The sequence below is a fragment of the Zingiber officinale genome, chromosome 2B, assembly GCF_018446385.1.
Source record: "Zingiber officinale cultivar Zhangliang chromosome 2B, Zo_v1.1, whole genome shotgun sequence".
NCBI lineage: Eukaryota > Viridiplantae > Streptophyta > Magnoliopsida > Zingiberales > Zingiberaceae > Zingiber > Zingiber officinale.
Window position 1 is genome coordinate 64,557,955 of NC_055989.1, and position 19,273 is coordinate 64,577,227.

General features: G+C 34.3%; 1 protein-coding gene across 1 annotated transcript; it reads right to left on the reverse strand.

Annotated features, from left to right (window-relative positions):
• Positions 1–1,140: 1,140 nt before the first annotated feature.
• On the reverse strand, positions 1,141–15,986 carry LOC122048308 (protein-tyrosine-phosphatase PTP1-like). Its single transcript, XM_042609896.1, has 9 exons — positions 15,725–15,986; positions 15,410–15,509; positions 15,213–15,295; positions 14,959–15,096; positions 3,132–3,266; positions 2,462–2,610; positions 2,235–2,376; positions 1,375–1,456; positions 1,141–1,205 (listed from the first exon to the last, which is right to left on the reverse strand). Exons 1-9 carry the CDS (start codon positions 15,893–15,895, stop codon positions 1,141–1,143), a joined length of 1,065 nt encoding a protein of 354 aa, XP_042465830.1. The 5' UTR covers positions 15,896–15,986.
• Between the last annotated feature and the right edge of the window lie 3,287 nt (positions 15,987–19,273).

Below are 19,273 nucleotides of genomic sequence, written 5' to 3' on the forward strand. Positions count from 1 at the left end.
TGGTTTTGCTGTTTCTGCCTGCCTGGTCAATGCAGACGTGAAATTTACAAATTACACCTCAAGAGTTTGAATTATTTAAGAAATCCTTTTTCAATTAACATTTTGATATCTGGTTTATTATTTGTTATAATACTAATAAACAATATAACAATATTCCTCAAAAAAATATATAATATAAAAACGTCAATTTGTAGCACATTTTCATGAAATTTTTACGAGAATGTTATAAAAAAATAAAATGTTATTATCTTAATCTTTAAATTTGAAATTATATGCTAATAAAAAAATTTAAAAAGAATATTTTAAAAGTTAACTTCCGAATATACATAAACTTCTAACGACAATTTTTCATCACTGACGCCAAATAATAATTTCTCATAAAGTAAAATAATAATAATAAATCATGGTGTGATCGAATGACTTTTTTTTTTTTTTTTAAGTGGAAGACATTTTATTTACAAGGAATTGTTTCTTTAAAAATTCAATCCTTATTCTAGTATAATAATGTACCATTCAAATACTAATTCGATTAACGATAGATAGAGTGATCATGTTCAAGCTTAACATGGATTGAATTTCTACCTAGTTTAGGAGGTATTATAAAAATTAACTTAAAAACTCTCTTGCATTAGTTTTCGCTATATAAAAAATTTAATCAAAATAATCACACTGACGGAATCAATTGTTTGAAACAAACACCTTTTACCATGAATGAGGATTCTCTATTAGTTACCACCCACGCACCTTCATAACTCTAGCAAAACACCTAAAAAAAGGTTAATCAGTGTGCTTTAAGGTCATTAGCATAAGCTTAACCCTGACTCAAAAGAGAAAAAGATAAAGAATGGAAAATGACACATTAACAGATCAGGATCAAGCTGCCTTTGATTCTGCAAAATCAAATGGTCACCCTATTTGCCTAGATAAAAAATTTAACAACAAGCTGATTTGATATTATGGCATGTTATACAAGACAAAGCAATGGACACAACACTATCACTCACAACCAATCAATTAACTTAGTTGCTTAACTAATCACCCACAGATACCACCTACAAACAAAGAATCCTCTGGATTTGGAAAATCAACAATGTCCAAACTAAAGGGAATAGATCTCGGATCGGATCCGATCGAACCCTTTTAAGCTCTCGGTGGAACATCTGGGACTTGTGCTGGAAACTGAAGTGCTTCAAGGCTGTTTATCCCTTCATGGAAATAAAGTCAGAAATAAATTAAAGATAATAATAATATTCGAGGTTTGTTTCACAAGATTATGACTACAGGTAATTTATGCATCTATAGCTCAATTTTGAATATTTTTCTCTTTTTGTTCGTGCCATAATGAATGGATGAGATACAAAAGATGCAAAGTACCTTCATGAGTTTCTGATTTGGACTTTTGGATAAGATCCTCTATTTCATCCACAATTGCATCGTGACAAAAGAAGTATTGCTCCTGAGAATCATAGTAGAAAGTATTCAGTGGTACAACTAGTAAGCATTGCTGATGATAGCCCTTCTACTAAATCAGACGGTATCAATGGCATTCTTAGCTCAAGTTATCATGACACATTATACTTTAGGAATTTTCTGGTGGTAACAATGAGACCCAATTGACTCTCATTTCATCAAATGTTCAACATGCATAAATATACATCGAATTGGTCCACTCCTTGAACATGTAATAAAGATGACTTTGATCGAAGAAAGTCACTTTCTAATGATCATCATTAGTGCCTGTGGAATGTGAAAACTATTTGTTTATGCATGCAAAAATACGCAAGCTAAGATGGAATTCTGACTTGGGTGCAAGTAATTCCTTGAGTTCTACATAACTTCAATAATACATGGTCCCATGTAATGGTAAAAAGTTCTGATGGCACAAAGCTATCGGCTAATCTGGAAAGGTTATACATGAAGGTTTTCTATATTTAATTGGCAGATTTCTGAAAATAAAATAAAGCCATTAAAATTCTAAAAAAGTAAATATTTACCCCACCATTCATCTCTAATAAGTTTAAATTTGTCAAAAAAAGATATTTAGTTTATTTCTATTTTCTCTAAGAAACAAAAAATGTAAAAAGAAATTTTCCCAACCAAACACTTATGAAGCTAAAATTGGTAGGTATCTTTTTACAAAACAATGTCCCCCACCGAAGGATATGTGTATCACATCCTCGCAAACTCATATGCTACTTGGTAGAAAACATGATTGAGAATCTGAAATAAGATACCAATGTCTGGACCATCCCAATCCGTTGAGATCTGAACTCAGCAACAGTTTTCATGAGATCTAAGGAAGACATATCACCAATGAGAACCCTTTGGATTGTGTTGTGTATGGCACAATATGTACCAGTTCTTCCAATACCTGCACTGAGTGATAGCAAGATTGTGTTAGACGATGGAACCGTAGGAAGAAGTATATCGAGACAAAATAGAGGGAACTTTAGATTTAAACCTGCAATGCACGACAATAGGACCATCTTTGGGTGGGACATGATATGTCGTTTTTAAAATTTCTCGAACCGCTGAAGTATCACCGGGCACTCCATGATCAGGCCATTCAAGATGTTGGATATGGAGAACAGAAAGGGCTGGCTTCACCAACTACAAAAAAAACCACCAAATATAACATCACGATATCAAAGATTAAAGATCAAGTTTAAAGTTCAATAATGAGAAGATTCTATATAAAAGATAATAAAGACATAAAATTCAATTGAACAACAGAATAATTACTTGAAACTCAACTATTCTCAGATAAGGTTATATAGCAATACAACTTCAGATTCTAAGTGCCAAATAATTTAAGCTCATTGAATAATGAAAGGACAAAACATTAACTGCAAATACTGGCTAGAGAAGCCAATAAATCAATAAGGAGGAGCCAGACCACATATGAACCTTCTTTAGAGAAGCCAAAAAGCATTCAAATAATGTTAAATGAACTAAATAGTAGCTTGTAAGGAGAACATCAAGCAGAAAGGTGAGAAATGATTTACAATAATTGCATTGTATAAAATTGAGCAAACTGCTCAAACTCCACATGCAAAAGGCCAAAAACATATTTTATGCATACTATTCATATAACATCAGGGTTCAAAAAAAAAAATCAGCGTCTGTTTCACCTCTTTGTGTTTCACCTCCAAGTAGCGAAGAACTAATGAAGAAACATAACTTGTATGCTTGATCTCAACACTGATTCTCCCAAATTGCCCACACCCATTGTTTGCTGGAAGATAATCGGCACATTTTTTCATAATCTGTCAATTTTTCCAAGATAAATATTATTGCTTAAGAAAACTGAACATGATACAAACAACAATGAGAACCTCAAAAATAAAGAAAAATATAAAAAAACATTCATGGACACAATATTGTGGCCCAAGAGTTGAATTTCTTGACTGACTCCATTTTTAAGAGTCAATGAAGTAATAGCGCCTAATTCTGACATTTGTGTTTTTATCCAAACTAAAAAAAAAAGAAAAACATGGTATTTCTTTTACATCAAGGGAGTAGTTCCAACTTCAAAGACAAGTCAAATTGAGAAGAGGATCTTTTGAGTTTTGACTGTTAGTGTGCATCCTATTTTTAGTGGTTATCACGTGGGATCTTTTTTCGTATATCAGTTGGAAGACAAAAACATTTAGTACATTAATTAAAATATTCCTCCATTCATAAATGATATAATTTATGAGCTTCCAATAAAATTGCTCTTTACAAATAAAAAGTCATTCAAAGCACAATTGCCAGTAAGTGCAATAGTTAAAGTCTTCGAGGTTCCAATGGGTCTAAATTTCAGTTTGACAATTGAGCATCATGCCTCTAGATTTTGTATAATTTTTATTTCAACTGAAGGGCATGTGATCCCACAATATTACAAATATCTAATAACTTCTTCAATCTATCCTTGTCAAGTTATGAGAACCTATTAAAATTTTAAATTCATAGATCATAACCATTTTAAAAGGCTGAGTTTTTCGGACAAGTGATCAATTGATCAACTTTGAAATGATATTAAAGCAAAAGGTCTTGTGTATGGATCATATTTTTAAGGGGTTATTTTATATATTGAGAAGCTTAGGGGCTCATGTCATGTGATAAACATGCCACATTATATAGGTAGAGACTAAAGGGTTGAAATAATCTGATCCCAAAGTCCTACTATTCACTTGGTATTAGAGTCGAAGCTCAAGTTCAGCTCCAACTATTTTGACGATGCTCCTGCCATGATCAATGATTTGATTGCTCATGTTCTTACACAGCATTAGACACTAGTCCAACCACTTCAGAGGAATATAGTACCAACATTGTCAACTCACTCGTCCTCAAGATCCACATTAGCACCAATCTCTTCGGTTGCCCACCTCCTCTCCCTCCTCGTCGTAGAAGTTGTCAATATGGATATTACCATCCTTCTAAAGCTAAAATATAATGAGAATCTTGGAATGTAGAGGAATGCACAATAGTCTCAACATTATCACCTTGAGTGTAAGGTTTCATCTTGCCTAGTGAAATGTGAATCTTAGATTAGCTTCCCTAAGTTTGTATTGTCTCCTCTTGTACTTCTCCTCCATTTGCTTCACGTATTTGCCTCTAAACTATCACCCCTTTTCAACTAATCCGAATATAGTAACTAGGACAGGATAGAAAATCACCTAGTGCAATTAAGTGAGCATTATGCTTATCATGTCTTGAAGTCAGAACAAGACCTGTAATATGGTTCATTCTCCCTCTTTCTCCATCAACTAATTTAGATATCCTTATTGCTCCCAATCGCTCATAGGAAAGATCCTCATCCCCTATACTTCTATCTCATTATCATTATGATATATCTCTATTTCAAATTATCTCTTCTCTCGGCATATAGAACTTTTGTTGCATCTTTATCCTCTCATATTATTCTAGGAATTGGAAGTAGACTATTGTTGATCCTAGATGGAAGGAAGCGATGTTTTGAAGAGATCAGAGCTTTGGCAAAAAAGTAAAGTTGGGAACTAGTACCTTTACTTGAAGGAAAGTGACTTGTTAGATGCAAATGGGAGTACATAGTTAACAAACACCAAAAAGAAATAAAATCGACTTAAAGCTCGCTTGATTGTTAAAAGATATACCCAAATCCATGGTTGTTACTATGTTGAGCCTTTTATGCTTATTGCTAAGATAAATTTAATTTGTACTCAAATTTCATATGCAACAATACGAAATTGGAAGCTAGACCAGTTGAATGTAAAATTTGTTTACTTATAATGGAGATTTATAGGAATAAATATATATGCATAAAACTTCAATTTAATAATCAGGTTACAATGATAAGGTGAGTTTACTGAGACAATCTTTTTATGGATTAAAACTGTCACCTAGGGCATGGTTTGATAGATTTAGTCGAGTGATAATTACAAACAAAGAAATTACTATCACATTATGCTCTTCAGACATAATGAAAGGAAGAACACTACTCTAATTGTGTATGTGGATAGTATAATTGTCGCTATAGGTAATGTAAATGAGATTAATTGGATGAAAAATTAGTTAGGCATTGTGTTTGATATGAGGGATTTAGATTAATAAAGGTATTTCTTAGATATTGAACTGATTCAGTAAACACATTATATTCTTGTCATTGAAGAAATATATTAGACGATTGACTGAAACTTGGTTACAAGCCTATGAGAACTGATACTAAAATTTGGTTGGCAAATAAATTTATCTCTTATATACCAAAACCTAGTAATACATATATTGCATAAAAAAGTATGCATAATCCACTTAAAAAAAAAATGATAATCCCAGTTAGTCTCATTGACTATCTCTGAGGGTGACCAGCCCGACCCCACGAAATTTTTCCACTGGTCACCAGGATAAATCGAGAAGCGCACGCGGTGGCCAACCCAAAAGCCCAGCATCCTTTGGTTACGACCCCCATTTGAAGGAAAAATTCTTGCAAATACGCCGCAGCTGGGAATCGAACTGCGGATGCCCGAGTGACAATCTGGATGTCCTACCGCGGCACCATGGCCCCGGGGACATGCATAATCCACTTGAGCAACATATAGAGGTTGTATATCATATTTTATAAAATCATAAAAATTCCCCAGTTGAGATTTGGTTTTCACTCAGCAAGACGATTTTTAAATAGAATGTTACATTAATAGTGATTGGGTTACATTTATGGAGGTCCTTCCTCCATCAGTGAATCAGCAAGTGGAAGGATGTTTCACAATTAGCGTATAGCCTACCATATGCAAAGTGAAGCTTCTGTGATTGATGCCATGAACTTCTCACTCCCCGTTCTCCTTTGCTCTTCCCCTTCTCCGCTTTTAATGTTTGGAATGCTAGACGTTGAGAAAATGAAGGGGCGTCGTTTCCCCTTCATCTCCCTCCTTGCTGCATAACGTCAAGGAGACGAAGGGGTGTCTTTTCCTCTTCGTCTTCCTTAACCTTCTTATAAAAGGTGCGTCCAAGCCACGAGAAAGGAATGAGAGAGAACGCAGCAGAAGGTTTGGTGGCGATCAGAGAAGCAAAGCAAAACATCTGGGATTTGGCTCGTGAATTTTGAAGGACTTTTCGGTTACCCGTGATTGTGCTTTCCACAGTGGCAGCATCTTCGTCGACCGACGACTTCTTCTGCGATTTCTTCGGGAGATCACTGTGAGTGATTATAGTTTATTTCATTTCTGTTTCATGCTCTCAAATATGCAACAATGGTATCAGAGCGAGTTTTGAAAGCATGTAAATCCCTGCGAATGAGAAATCGAGATCGCTCATGGATAAATAGCGAAGTTGCAATTTCTGGGATCTGTCAGATCCCATTTTTGCGATTTCCACCCGGAATCACATAATCCTCGGTGGCATAGAGTCATGGCAGAGGAGTGTCGGCAACCGTGTTTTAGTACCGGTGAAAATCGGCGTGAAAAAAGCTCGTTTTCTATCGCGGAGAAGATGAACAGTGAGCACTGTTCATCCATCAAATTAATTCAATTTAATTGATTAATTAATCGATTTAATTGAATTGAATCAATTGAAATTTCATTTCAATCAATTCAAAATCGCGCACAGTTCTTCAATCGATTCATGAATTGATTGAAGAGAAAAAAAGGATGAACAGTGCTTCGTTTTGACAAAGCACAGTGAAAAAAAAGAAGGGAAAAACGTGTATAAAACAGTGCATGCATGTTTGTTTCTTCACGGATGTTTAAATTTTAATTAAATATATTTATTAATTAATTAAATGCATATAGAAATGTATTATTAATTAATAAATAGTATTTAATTAATTTATGATTCAATTAATTGAAAATTGAACTAGACCAACTTGTCCAATCAACCCAGGTCTGGTTTAAATTATTAGTTGATTTAAGCAGACTAGTTTGATTCAATGATACCTAGATCTGGTTCAAATTATTTGTTAGTTTAACCAGTTCAGTTTATTATTGAATTAATTGGGGTGATCTTGATTACAGAAGTTAAGCTGATCAAATATGACCAGATTAGTTCTGTTGTGTCAGATTTGATCAAAAAGAGTAGATTTGCTCTAATGGGTCAGACTTAATCCAATGAGCAATTGGACGAATCAAACAAACCTAAGTTTGATCAATAAGTCTGAGATTGACTCAAATGAGCTTACACAATAACAGAACATAGGTCAGAAATCCCTGTCCAATTAGATTAGTTCTAATGAGGACAATAGACTAAGCTTAAGATCCGGATTCCTGATCGATCAGTCCAATCGGTCAATCGACTTAAACTCCTGAAAATCAAGAAGATTTATTTTTCTTGATTTATAATGATGGTTCTATATCTGTATAAATTAAATTAAACTGGTTTTGTACTGGTTAGTCAGTTTTGTACTGACTTATTTAAATTCAATTTTTCAGATGGCTCGGACGATTACTACATTAACTCGTCACGAAGTGCGGCGAAACCAGCTCCGGGAGGAGATTCAGGAGATAGAGTATAAGTCTGCTTATGGAGTCAACGGACATGTTAGAAGGCTTGATAGACTATTCTGGAAACTTGAGCAAGAAGAGTTTTCAGTCCTGGACAGTTATAGGATCTGGGCATTGATGCATTCATTGCCAAAGTATCCTAGGGTAATAGCAGACTATGTATGGGGACGTCATGAAGGATGCGCCATATATTCAGAACTGTGTGAGGAACTACTTCACTATATGGGTGAAGAAGAGTCTGAAGAGGACCAGGAAATGTTTGAGGAAGATCTAGAAATGGATATGATAAAGAATCCTAAAGTTGCTCCATCTGAGATTATCCCAAATGAGTCCAGGTTAATAGGGATAATGTTGGCCGCTGCACTAGTATTTGTCCTAGTGGGAGCGAGCGGTGTTGGCCTATTTTGTTTATTAGTGTTCTGTTTCTGTTGTTATGTACGAACAGTGTTAGCTCATTTAGTTTGAGTCATCTAATAATTTCTGTCGTTATGTACGAACATAATTATATAATAAAAAGTTATGTTATATGTTAATTAACTTGCTCATGATTAGTTCATGTGAATATGATTAGTTCATATGAAAAAATGATTAGTTCATTTTAATAATGATTCGTTCATTAGATAGGATATATGTAATATGATTGATCAATGTTGATTAAATTAGAACATAAAAATGATGAGTGGAAACAATGTTATCACTTGATTTTGTAAACTAATTCTAATTTACACTGAGTCAATAATTAATTGCACATATATGAATTACACTGAAATAATAAATAATGTGTTTATTTATATAGATCATGGCAACTAAAAATATCATAGCTGAACTCAATAAGGGTGAGAAATTATATGGGGATAACTACAAAATCTGGCACCTCAAGATACAATACGTTCTTGAGGAACAAGAAGTTCTAGAGGCTGTAAATCAATTCATGGAAGAACCAGCTGATGGTTCTACAGCACAGCACAGACGTGACCTTGATGTCTATAAGGCATGGAAAAGGAAGGACTCCATTACTAAGGGAATATTGATTAGTTCAATAGTGGATGACCTGGTATTTGAGTATGAGCCATTACCATCGGCTCATGCTGTCTAGGTAGCCTTTAGAGAAAAGTACTGTGGAGTTAGTCTCAATAAGCTCCGTCAGCTAACAATTAAGTTTGATAGCTATAAAAAACGCTCGAATGTTACCATGACTCAACATCTTAGGGAGATGGGTAACATGATTCGAGAGCTTAAGACCACTGGTCATGCGTTGACTGATGAACAACAGGTTCAAGCAGTTATCTGTTCCCTTCCTGATTCTTGGGAAACGATGAAACAGAATCTGACCCACAGTGAGAGTATCAAGACTTTCACCGATGTCTCATGCCATGTTGAACTTGAGGCGGAGAGGATTGAATTCGCAAGGATTTCTGATCAAGTTTTTGTAGCTGAAGGTTCTGGTTCCAAGAATAAGAAAAGATGGTTTAAGAAAGGAAAGGGAAAAGGAAAGGAGACTAGTGTTGTTGCTATTAAAAACCAAATCAAGAAGAAGGAAAGAGATATAGACAAAGACCTATTAGCAAGTTGACCTGCTTCAACTGTGACAAGAAGGGTCATTTTGCTCGGGATTGTACTGAGCCTAAAAAGGTAGATCCATTTTTATCTTCTTTCCACGAGCAATATGTTGCAAGTACAGTGTTGTTAGTTGATTCGTATCTTTTGTCGATTGTAGATTCAAGAGCAACAAACCACGTAGCACATGATCGAGCTACATATGTGGAGTACCGTCAGGTACCAGCTAGCAACAAATGGATATATGTAGGAAACAATGCAAAAATTGAAGTCAAAGGAATTGGCACTTGCAAGCTCAACCTACGTGGTGGGCGTACCTTGTTTCTACATGATGTCTTGTATACTCCTGAGATTCGACGGAATCTGATTTCCGTCATTTGTCTTCTTGATTTAAGTTATGATGTAAATTTTTATAGCCGTTGTGTGGAACTTCGAACTAACTCTGTGTTAATTGGGAATGATTAGGTAACAAATGGTTTTATGGTTCTTGATGTAGAACCAAATAATAAAGATGGTTGTTTTTCAAACATTGCTCTTACTAGTAATGCTGATGTTAATGATGAAATTTAGCATGCTAGGCTAGGACATATAGGACAAGAACGAATGAATAGATTAGTTAAGGAAGGCCTTTTGGGCACTCGTGTTAAGATTAACTTGTCTATATGTGAGCATTGTCTTGCTGGAAAGACGACTAGAAAACCATTTAGTAAGGCTATTAGGGTTGAATCACCATTGCAATTAATTCATTCGGATATTTATGGTCCAATGAATATGAAGGCTAGAAATGGGAGTTCTTATTTCATTACATTTATTGATGACTTCACACGTTTTGGTCATGTGTATTTGATTTCTCACAAATCTGAAGCATTAGATTGCTTTATTCGTTACTTGAACGAAGTTGAGAATCAATTGGAACGTAAGGTTAAAACCTTGCGCATGACCGTGGAGGTGAATATTTGTCTGATCAGTTCAAGACAATGTGTAATGAGAAAGGGATTATTAGACAGCTAACTATCCCTGGAACTCCACAGCAAAATGGGGTTACTGAAAGAAGAAATAGGACTCTTCTTGAAATGGTTAGGTCTATGATGGCGCAGGCTAATTTGTCAATCTTCTATTAGGGAGATGCATTATTAGTTGCGGCCTATATACTTAACAAAATGTCTTCAAAGTCAGTTCTATCTACCCCATATGAACGTTGGACAGGCAGAAAGCCGGATTTAAGTAATCTGAGACCTTGGGGGTCAGCAGTCTACGTTCATGATAAGACTCACAAACATGGAAAATTAAGGCCCAGAGGTAAGAAGTGTATCTTTATAAGGTATTCTGAGACTTCTAAGAGTTATGTTTTTATTGGTGAGCGACAAGATGGAACCATCGCTGAAATAGAGTCAAGAGATGTTACTTTTCTTGAAACTGAGTTCCCAACACGAGGTGAAGTTAATAAGACAATTCCTCTATATGAGATAGAGGAGGAGGATAATGTTCTTTTATCAACAAATCAGGAGATGCCTGAGTCTAGTCAACCTAGTGGGAGTAATTTGTCACTGAATGAGTCAGTTTCTCAACAGCCTAACCTTCGAAGAAGTAGTCGTCAGATTATTCCTCGGAGAAGGTTTGATATTGAGAATGAGGCATTGATGATTCTCCCAGTTGATGATGAGGAACCTCGAACAGTTAAGGATAGAAGCTCAGTAAGAGAAAAATGAAAAATTGCAATGGATAAGGAAATGAAGTCAATGAGAAAGAATCAAGTTTGAGATTTAGTTGATCTTCTTCCGAGCCGAAGGGCTATTGGGAATAAATGGATTCTCAAAATAAAGAGAAAAGCAGATGGATCGATTAATCGATACAGAGCTCGATTACTTGCAAAAAGATATACCCAAATTGAGGGTATTGACTTTGAAGAGACATTCTCCCCAGTTGTAAAGTTTATGTCAATACGTGTCATCCTAGCTATAGTAGCACAATATGACATGGAATTACATCAGATGGATGTTAAAACAGCTTTCCTTAATAGTAATCTTGACGAAGAAATCTATATGGTACAACCAGAAGGTTATGTTGCTGAAGGTCAAGAGAAAAGAGTATGTAGGCTTAGGAAGTCTACATATGGGCTAAAGCAAGCGTCAAGACAATGGAACATAAGATTTAATAAAGTTATTTTGTCTTATGGTTTCGAAATGATCAATGAGGATCATTGCGTTTACCTAAAAAAGGAAAAAGGAAAGTTTGCCATTTTATCATTATATGTTAATGATATGCTAATAGCTGGAAGTGACATAAAGTGTGTGATAGAAGTCAAAAGGTAGCTTTCATCGTAATTTAACATAATAGATATGGGAGAAGTAGAGTACATCTTAAGAGTGAAGATCGTTAGAGACCGATCAAAAAGACTTTTGGGTTTGTCTTAAGAAGCTTATATCACTAAGATGCTACAACACTTCAATATGTCAGATTGCAACATTGAACAGACGCCTATAGCGAGAGGTACTGTCTTGAGCAAAAGTATGTATCTCAAGGCTCCTAAGGAAATAGCCGAAATGAAGAAAAACTCATATGCCAGTGTTATTGGTAGTTTAATGTACACTATGTTGTGTACTCGTCCTGATATAAGCTATGTTGTTGGCTTAGTTAGTCGTTTCTAGTCAAATCCAAGATCGAGACACTGCAAAGCGGTGAAGAGGATATTCAGATATCTCAAAGGAACAACGGATTATTGCCTATGTTTCCAAGGATCAGAAATGAGCCTAAGTGGCTACACAGATGCAGATTGGGCAGGAGACCTTGATGACAGAAAATCCACATATGGCTATGTCTTCTTGCTGAATGGTGGCATCATCTCATAGAACAACAAGAAGCAGGCTTGTGTAGCCTTGTCGACAATGGAAGCTGAGTATGTGGCTTATGCAACGGCTGTGCAAAAGGCTGTCTGGCTAAGAAAGTTCCTGAAACATCTGAAGATTGTTGAGGATAGTGGGAGTCCTGCTACAGTGTAATGTGATAGTCAAGCTGCAATAGCTTTTTCCAAAGATCCCAAATATCACAGCAAAGGCAAGCATATAGAAATTAAGTATAATTTTGTAAGGGATATTGTTGACAAGAAAAAGATAATTCTTGAGTACATCCCTACACGAAATATGCTTGCTGATCCTTTTACTAAGCCATTGACTAAAGAGTCATTTTATAAACATGTGAAGTCATTGGGACTTCGAAGAATGTAACTTATTGTAAAGACATATTGATAAATGAAAAATGTCATGATCTATTCAGTGTATATGTCTTTGTTACATTCGAATAAAAGTCTCGATAAGCATGTTGGCAGGTTGAGATTGGTCCACTCACATGGACAATCATCTCTATTTGTTGAGTATAAATAGAGGTAAGATCGTTACTTATGGGACAGCTTATGTAGCTGTGAATAGAGATATACCTATAAGTTAAGGTCGCCTTGATAATTGTGTCAAGATAAGATCATTTATGCAATGATCGAAGTAAATGAACCCACCATTTACTAAACCTGTTGAAAGCCAGATTGAAATTCATATGTTGAATTCAAGATTAGACATTAGGTATGTCTAGATCGAAATCTGTACGATGTTAAATTTTGAGAAAAACATGTGCTCTTTTTAGTAAAGAGAATAACATTGTAACATGTGATTCATATCACATGTGCTATGGCGACAAGAAGGGTAGTAAGAGAATGGATCTCTGCTTCTCTACCATGTGAGACCCTTGAGATTATAAGTTAATCTCAATCTTACCCTAAGTGACTATTTAACTGTCTACTTGAAGTTCTGATCAGTGTCTGCTATTTTAGCATGTTTCCTATTGGCCATGGATGATTCGGTCTATGGAGCATAACTAGAAAAGCGATTGATTAGAATGAATAGATTTTAGCTAAAAAGAAAGATTAAGATTGATTTACATCTGTGACATTTATTCACTGGTACCAGTTATATTTTTAGTTCAGTACATAAAATGTAATTATGAATAATTTATTTGATTGGAGATGTTGAACATGCTCTTGACATATAGTCAATATGAGGGATTAGAGATGTTCATATTGATGTAAATAATTTAATCTGGGGTAATGACAAGTCATTTATGTCTCTGATTCGTTCAATGGAGCAGCTAAGTAAGGTGTGACAATCTTCTTAGCAATTGAATGCTCACTGTGCTTACTGTCGCACGAACCATTTTCCCTAATGTATGGAATGGATATTCTTATATTGGTCTTTGTGACTAATTAATTTTGCTTTGGTCTTCGTGACATGATCACCTTGAAGTCTATGTGACTGACATGGTCTATGTGACCATTTGGATTGACTTGGATGAGTGGGAGATGTTAGACGTTGAGAAAATGAAGGGGCGTCGCTTCCCCTTCATCTCCCTCCTTGCTGCATAACGCCAAGGAGATGAAGGGGTGTCTTTTCCTCTTCGTCTTCCTTAACCTTCTTATAAAAGGTGCGTCCAAGTCATGAGAAAGGAATGAGAGAGCGCGCAGCAGATGGTTTGGTGGTGATCAGAGAAGCAAAGCAGAATATCTGGGATTTGGCTCGTGAATTTTGAAGGACTTTCCGGTTACCCGTGATTGTGCTTCCGGCAACGGCAGCATCTTCGTCGACCGACGTCTTCTTCTGCAATTTCTTCGGGAGATCACTGAGTGATAATAGTTTATTTCGTTTCTGTTTCATGCTCTCAAATATGCAACATGGAACACCCACTAACAGCTGCACTCAGCAGCCATGTATGTCTCATTGGATGGGGACCAAAAAGTTGACTTGGGTAGAGATTTTAAATCTTGCTTGATTATAATACTTCTTCTTTTTCTTATATTGTCAGTAAGATAGGCTTAAAAGATATTTATGCACCATCTTAAGGGAGAGTATTGTTAAGGGGTCATTTTGTACATTGAGAAGTTTATGATAAACCTATTATATAATTAAAGATTAGGGCAAGGTGAATCAATCTATTTATACTAATCCATTCAGTGTCAATAAAATATATGCCTAATTAGCCAATAAAGTCCAATCCCATTCAATTTCCAATTTGTGAGGACGTTAATGAGAACATAGATGTATGGACTAATCACTTTCCCAACGGCTTAAACCTTTGAGATAAGTAGTTAATCAAGTTTTATAATATCCAAGTAAGATAACATAAAAGGTTTTTTGCACAATGATATCCACCTTTAGATAGTTATTGATACATACTAGAAAATTGTTGTGGTGTATATATTTCAATACATCAATTAAAGAATTTAAGTAATTTCAAAAATTTAATAAGATCACTAAATTTCATAATCATAGTACTGGCAATCCTTTTTCTTTCTAAGTCACTGCCTTAAGTAAGCTCACCATGGTTATAAATTGTGAAGAATGTGAAGCAGAACTAGATGGATTTCAACAAAAACATGATTGCAAAATAGATTGAAGTAAAGAAATACCTCGTGATTATCAGTAAGGGTTAGCATTACAATTAGAGGACAACGATACTGAAATATCATTTCCCAGAAATCTTCCAATGTTTCAGGAAGTGGACCTTGAGTAGCAATAAACTGTGAAACATTTTCACCAGGAGCAACCTGCAGAATAGTTTTGACAATAGAAATTGTTCCCAGAGAGTTTCACCAATTGGTTCCGCAGGGCATACTCAACATGAGAAACCCAATGAAATTAAATGTCAGTGCTATGATCATACCCCAATAAAGCTTGAATTGATATAACCATTCTCCTTCGAGCTGCTTTCCCTCGTAGAACTGAGAGTGATCAGGTTGCCATCGACTGAAAGAAATTGAACTCAAGAAATGTTTTTCTCTTTCCAAGTTCCAAAAAAGGAAGAAAAATAAAGAAACCCAAATTGATCATCTGAAAACAAAGATTACTCAGTGTAATTACATGGTAAAACATCCGGGTAACGGTTTTTCTGTAAATTTACATGTTGCATCGCCACAGAACACTTTCTCATCATCTGACCCTCGGTAATCCTCAACTCCTCCTGATGACAAAGAAAAACCTTCCCGTATCTCAGATGTAATCGAGATAATAAATATACTAACTGAAGCAATACCCAAATCCAAAAAAATGCAACGAAAAAAGGAAAAAAAAAAACAAAATCCAAAAAAAAAAAAATAGGGAAAACTACTATGCTAGATTTAGATACAAACAAATGGCGTCAATCGAAAGAGAGCAAAAGAAGAAATCTACAGGAACCTGGAGGCGATCAAACTCTTGATGGATCTTGGCAGGGGTTTTGAGCTTCTCCTTGAAGAAAGCGAGTGCTTCAGAGCAGTGTTTCAGCTGCTCGCCAGAGAGCGGGAGCGGTGGCGGTGGATCAAAGCAGGCGTCTGTTGGGCTGTATGTGGCAGAGGAAGCTACAGCCATCACCGGAAACGTCGCTTCGGTCCGATCTCTTTTCTCTCTCTTCTCAGGATGTTGCCACCTTCAACGGGAAGGAGGAAGCCTGTTCATTTATATAAAAATTTGGTATACCGATATGCGTCATCCCGGGCCATGGTGCGTTGTTCTTAATTATTTAAAAATTTAATCTCAAATGATTTTTTTTTTTAAAAAAAAAAAAGGGCCTGCGGTTGACAAGTCATTTCTAATTTATTTTAACGACGGATATAAATTATAAATTTCAATAGGTGTGTGAATATTTAATTAAAATAAATATTGGATTCCCGTCTACACACAAGTCAATTGAATAAAATTTTAAAATAGTATGTTTTTTTATCAATCTTTTTTTCTCCTTCTCATTACATTAAGAAAAGATAAAAAAAAATTAGAATAACAAATATTATCTAGAATTTCTTTTAGAACTAGAATAGATTTTTTTATTTCCTATTTACACGAGCCCATATCTTTAATTTCCTATGAATATCTCATTCTGATCTCCCTTCGTAATCTTCTGATATTACGATGTTGATATACGAATCGAATCAAAAAATTTTAAATACTAATCGATAAAATATCAATTAATTTTATTAAAATTTAAATTAATCAAATTAATTAAGTTTAATATAATTTTAATTTTCTATCAATATTTAATTCTGATCTCCCTACGTAATCTAATATTACAATGTTGGTATACGAATCGAATCAAAAAATTTTAAATATGAATCAATAAAATATCAATTAATTTTATTAAAAATTGAATTAATCAAATTAATTAAATTTAATATAATTATGATCTAAAAATTCAGTTCAATTTAACATAATGCGATTCAATCTAAAAATTACGGTCGAAAAAATTAATTTGATCCAAAATTTTAATTTATTTTATCTATTTAATTTAACTAAATAAAAAAAAAATTTAAATCCAAATTGAATTAATTAATTTAAAAAAAATAAAATTTGAAATAAATTCAACTAGATTTTATTTAAAAATTCAGCTGGTTCAATTTTACTTACCAAAACTTAATGATCACCCTCAGTCGGCCAATTAAAAAAATAAAAAACATATTGATCAATGTTAATTAATTTCAGGCACATGGCTGATTACTTTTTCTTCTTTTAACAAAGTAGTCTATTTTCATTAATTAACTGTGAGCATGTGCAAATCATAGATCATGGCCGCCTAGTGGACGACAATATTATACATTATCATCCACCGTTAAAATTGGAAAAAAAAAATATATTTTACAAGTAATTTTTGAAGGCACATCTAAAATTCTAAAAAAATGTGCATCTAAATTTAATTCTTTTTAAAAGACACAGCCTCTCTTCTATCCACTCTTCTTTCCTCTTTCATTTAATTTTTTTTCTCTCTCTTTTTTTTTTTCTTTTAAATTGAATTAAATTTTAATAAACGATGCTCTAAACTTATCTATTTTTATTTTTATTTTAAAACTTTAATAAAAAAAATTAAAAATGGAAAAGAAGATTAATAAAAAATTAAAAATAATTTTTCTATTTGATATACCAATATGCGTCATTCCGGGCAATGATGCAGCATTCTTAATTAAGTATTTAAAATTTTAATCTCAATTTTATTGTATTAATGGATGAATTATTTTTTTAAAAGGTAATTACACCGGACTGTCGTCTACTATGAACGTTTTTTAATTTACTTTAGTGACCGATAGAAAATTTCTATTAGATTAAAGGTGAGTATCCCATTAAAATCAAACCAAATTAAAGGAATCAAATTGATTTTTTTTAACCAATTGAACCGACTAATTTTTTAGTAAAATCGAACAAATCGAACTAATAAAATATTGATTAATTCAGTAGTAAATAAAATTAATCAAATTAATTAAATGTTTCTAATTAGTGTGTAAAAATTCTATTCGGTTTAATAAAATTTACTTTATTTGATTTATTCAATTTAATTGAATGGTGTTTGGTTTTTCCTAAGAATCAGAATAGGAATGAGAATGATAATATTATGAAATGAAAATGGATATTAGCATAGATATAACTCTTAAAAATAATATTTGGTTAGTTAAATATTTTCTATTGGAATGAATCAAAATTTTTTTTATTACCTTAGAGGAAAATAAAAAAAAATATTAGATGTGAGAGAAAGTTGAATATAAGAGAAAAATATGAGAGAGAAAAAGATAAAGAGTGTGTGATGAGAGAGAATGGGGATAGAGAGAATGTGTGATAAGAAAGATTATGGAGAGAGAAAGTGTGATGAGAGAGAATGAAGATGCGGAAAGTGATGGGAGAAGTTGAGGAGGGGGAAAGTATGATGAGAGAGGATTAGAAGAGACAGTGTGACGAAAAAAAATGCGATGGGAGAGAATGATAAGAGGAAAAGTGTGATGAGAGAAACTGAGGAGAGATAGAGTGATGGGCTAGATTGAGGAGAGAGAAGGTATGATGAGAGAGAAAACATGATGAGAGAAAATGAGAAGATAGAGAGTGATAGGAGAGATTAAGGAGAGAAAAAGTATGACGAGAAAAAAAACATGGTGGCAAAAGGCGAATACGCTCACCCCCAGCGCCCCCGCCAAGGCGCCAACCCATCCCAGAGCCAACACAGAGGAGGTAAATCACGGGCGGCTACTAGTAACACCTTATGTGCTAGCCACTAGACCATTCCCGAGGGGACCTGATGAGAAAAAAAACATGATGAGATAGAATGAGGAGAGAGAAAGTGTGATGAGAGGGAACAAAGAGAGAGAAAGTATAATTAGAGAAAATGAGGAGAGAGTGTGTGTGATGAGAGAAAATGTGTAATGAGAAAGAAAATAGTAGAGTGACAAAAGGGGATTCGCTCACCCCTAGTGTCTCCGCCTGCCCGCCCCAAGATCAACACGAAGGAGGTAAATCATAATAATTGGAGAAGCTATTGCGCAGTGGGAATAAATACACAGGACCAAGGAATTATGCCCTGACTACCCTAAGGTTTGAACCTACGCTCTCAAGTGGCAAGCTTCTACGCACTAACTACTCTAGCTAAGTCCGTGGGGGCGAGAAAGAAAATAGTAGAGAAAGTGTGAATAGTGAATAAGGAAAGAGAATATATGATGAAAGAAATAATAAGAATAATATGAAAGAAAAATTGAAGAGCATTTTCATAAAAAAAAAAAAATTTAGATAATATCTAAGTTTTTAGATATTGTGAAATTCGAAGAGTTGGATTTCATCAATACCCAGATTTTGAGATTTCATTCTAAAATCTGATTCTCATTTCTATCAATCAAATACAAAGTTTAGGAATGAATCCAATTCCTCATTTTTATACTTGTGTACCCAATGCCACCTAAGAAATTTTAAAATCAAACTCGAACTAAATTAATTATTTTTTAA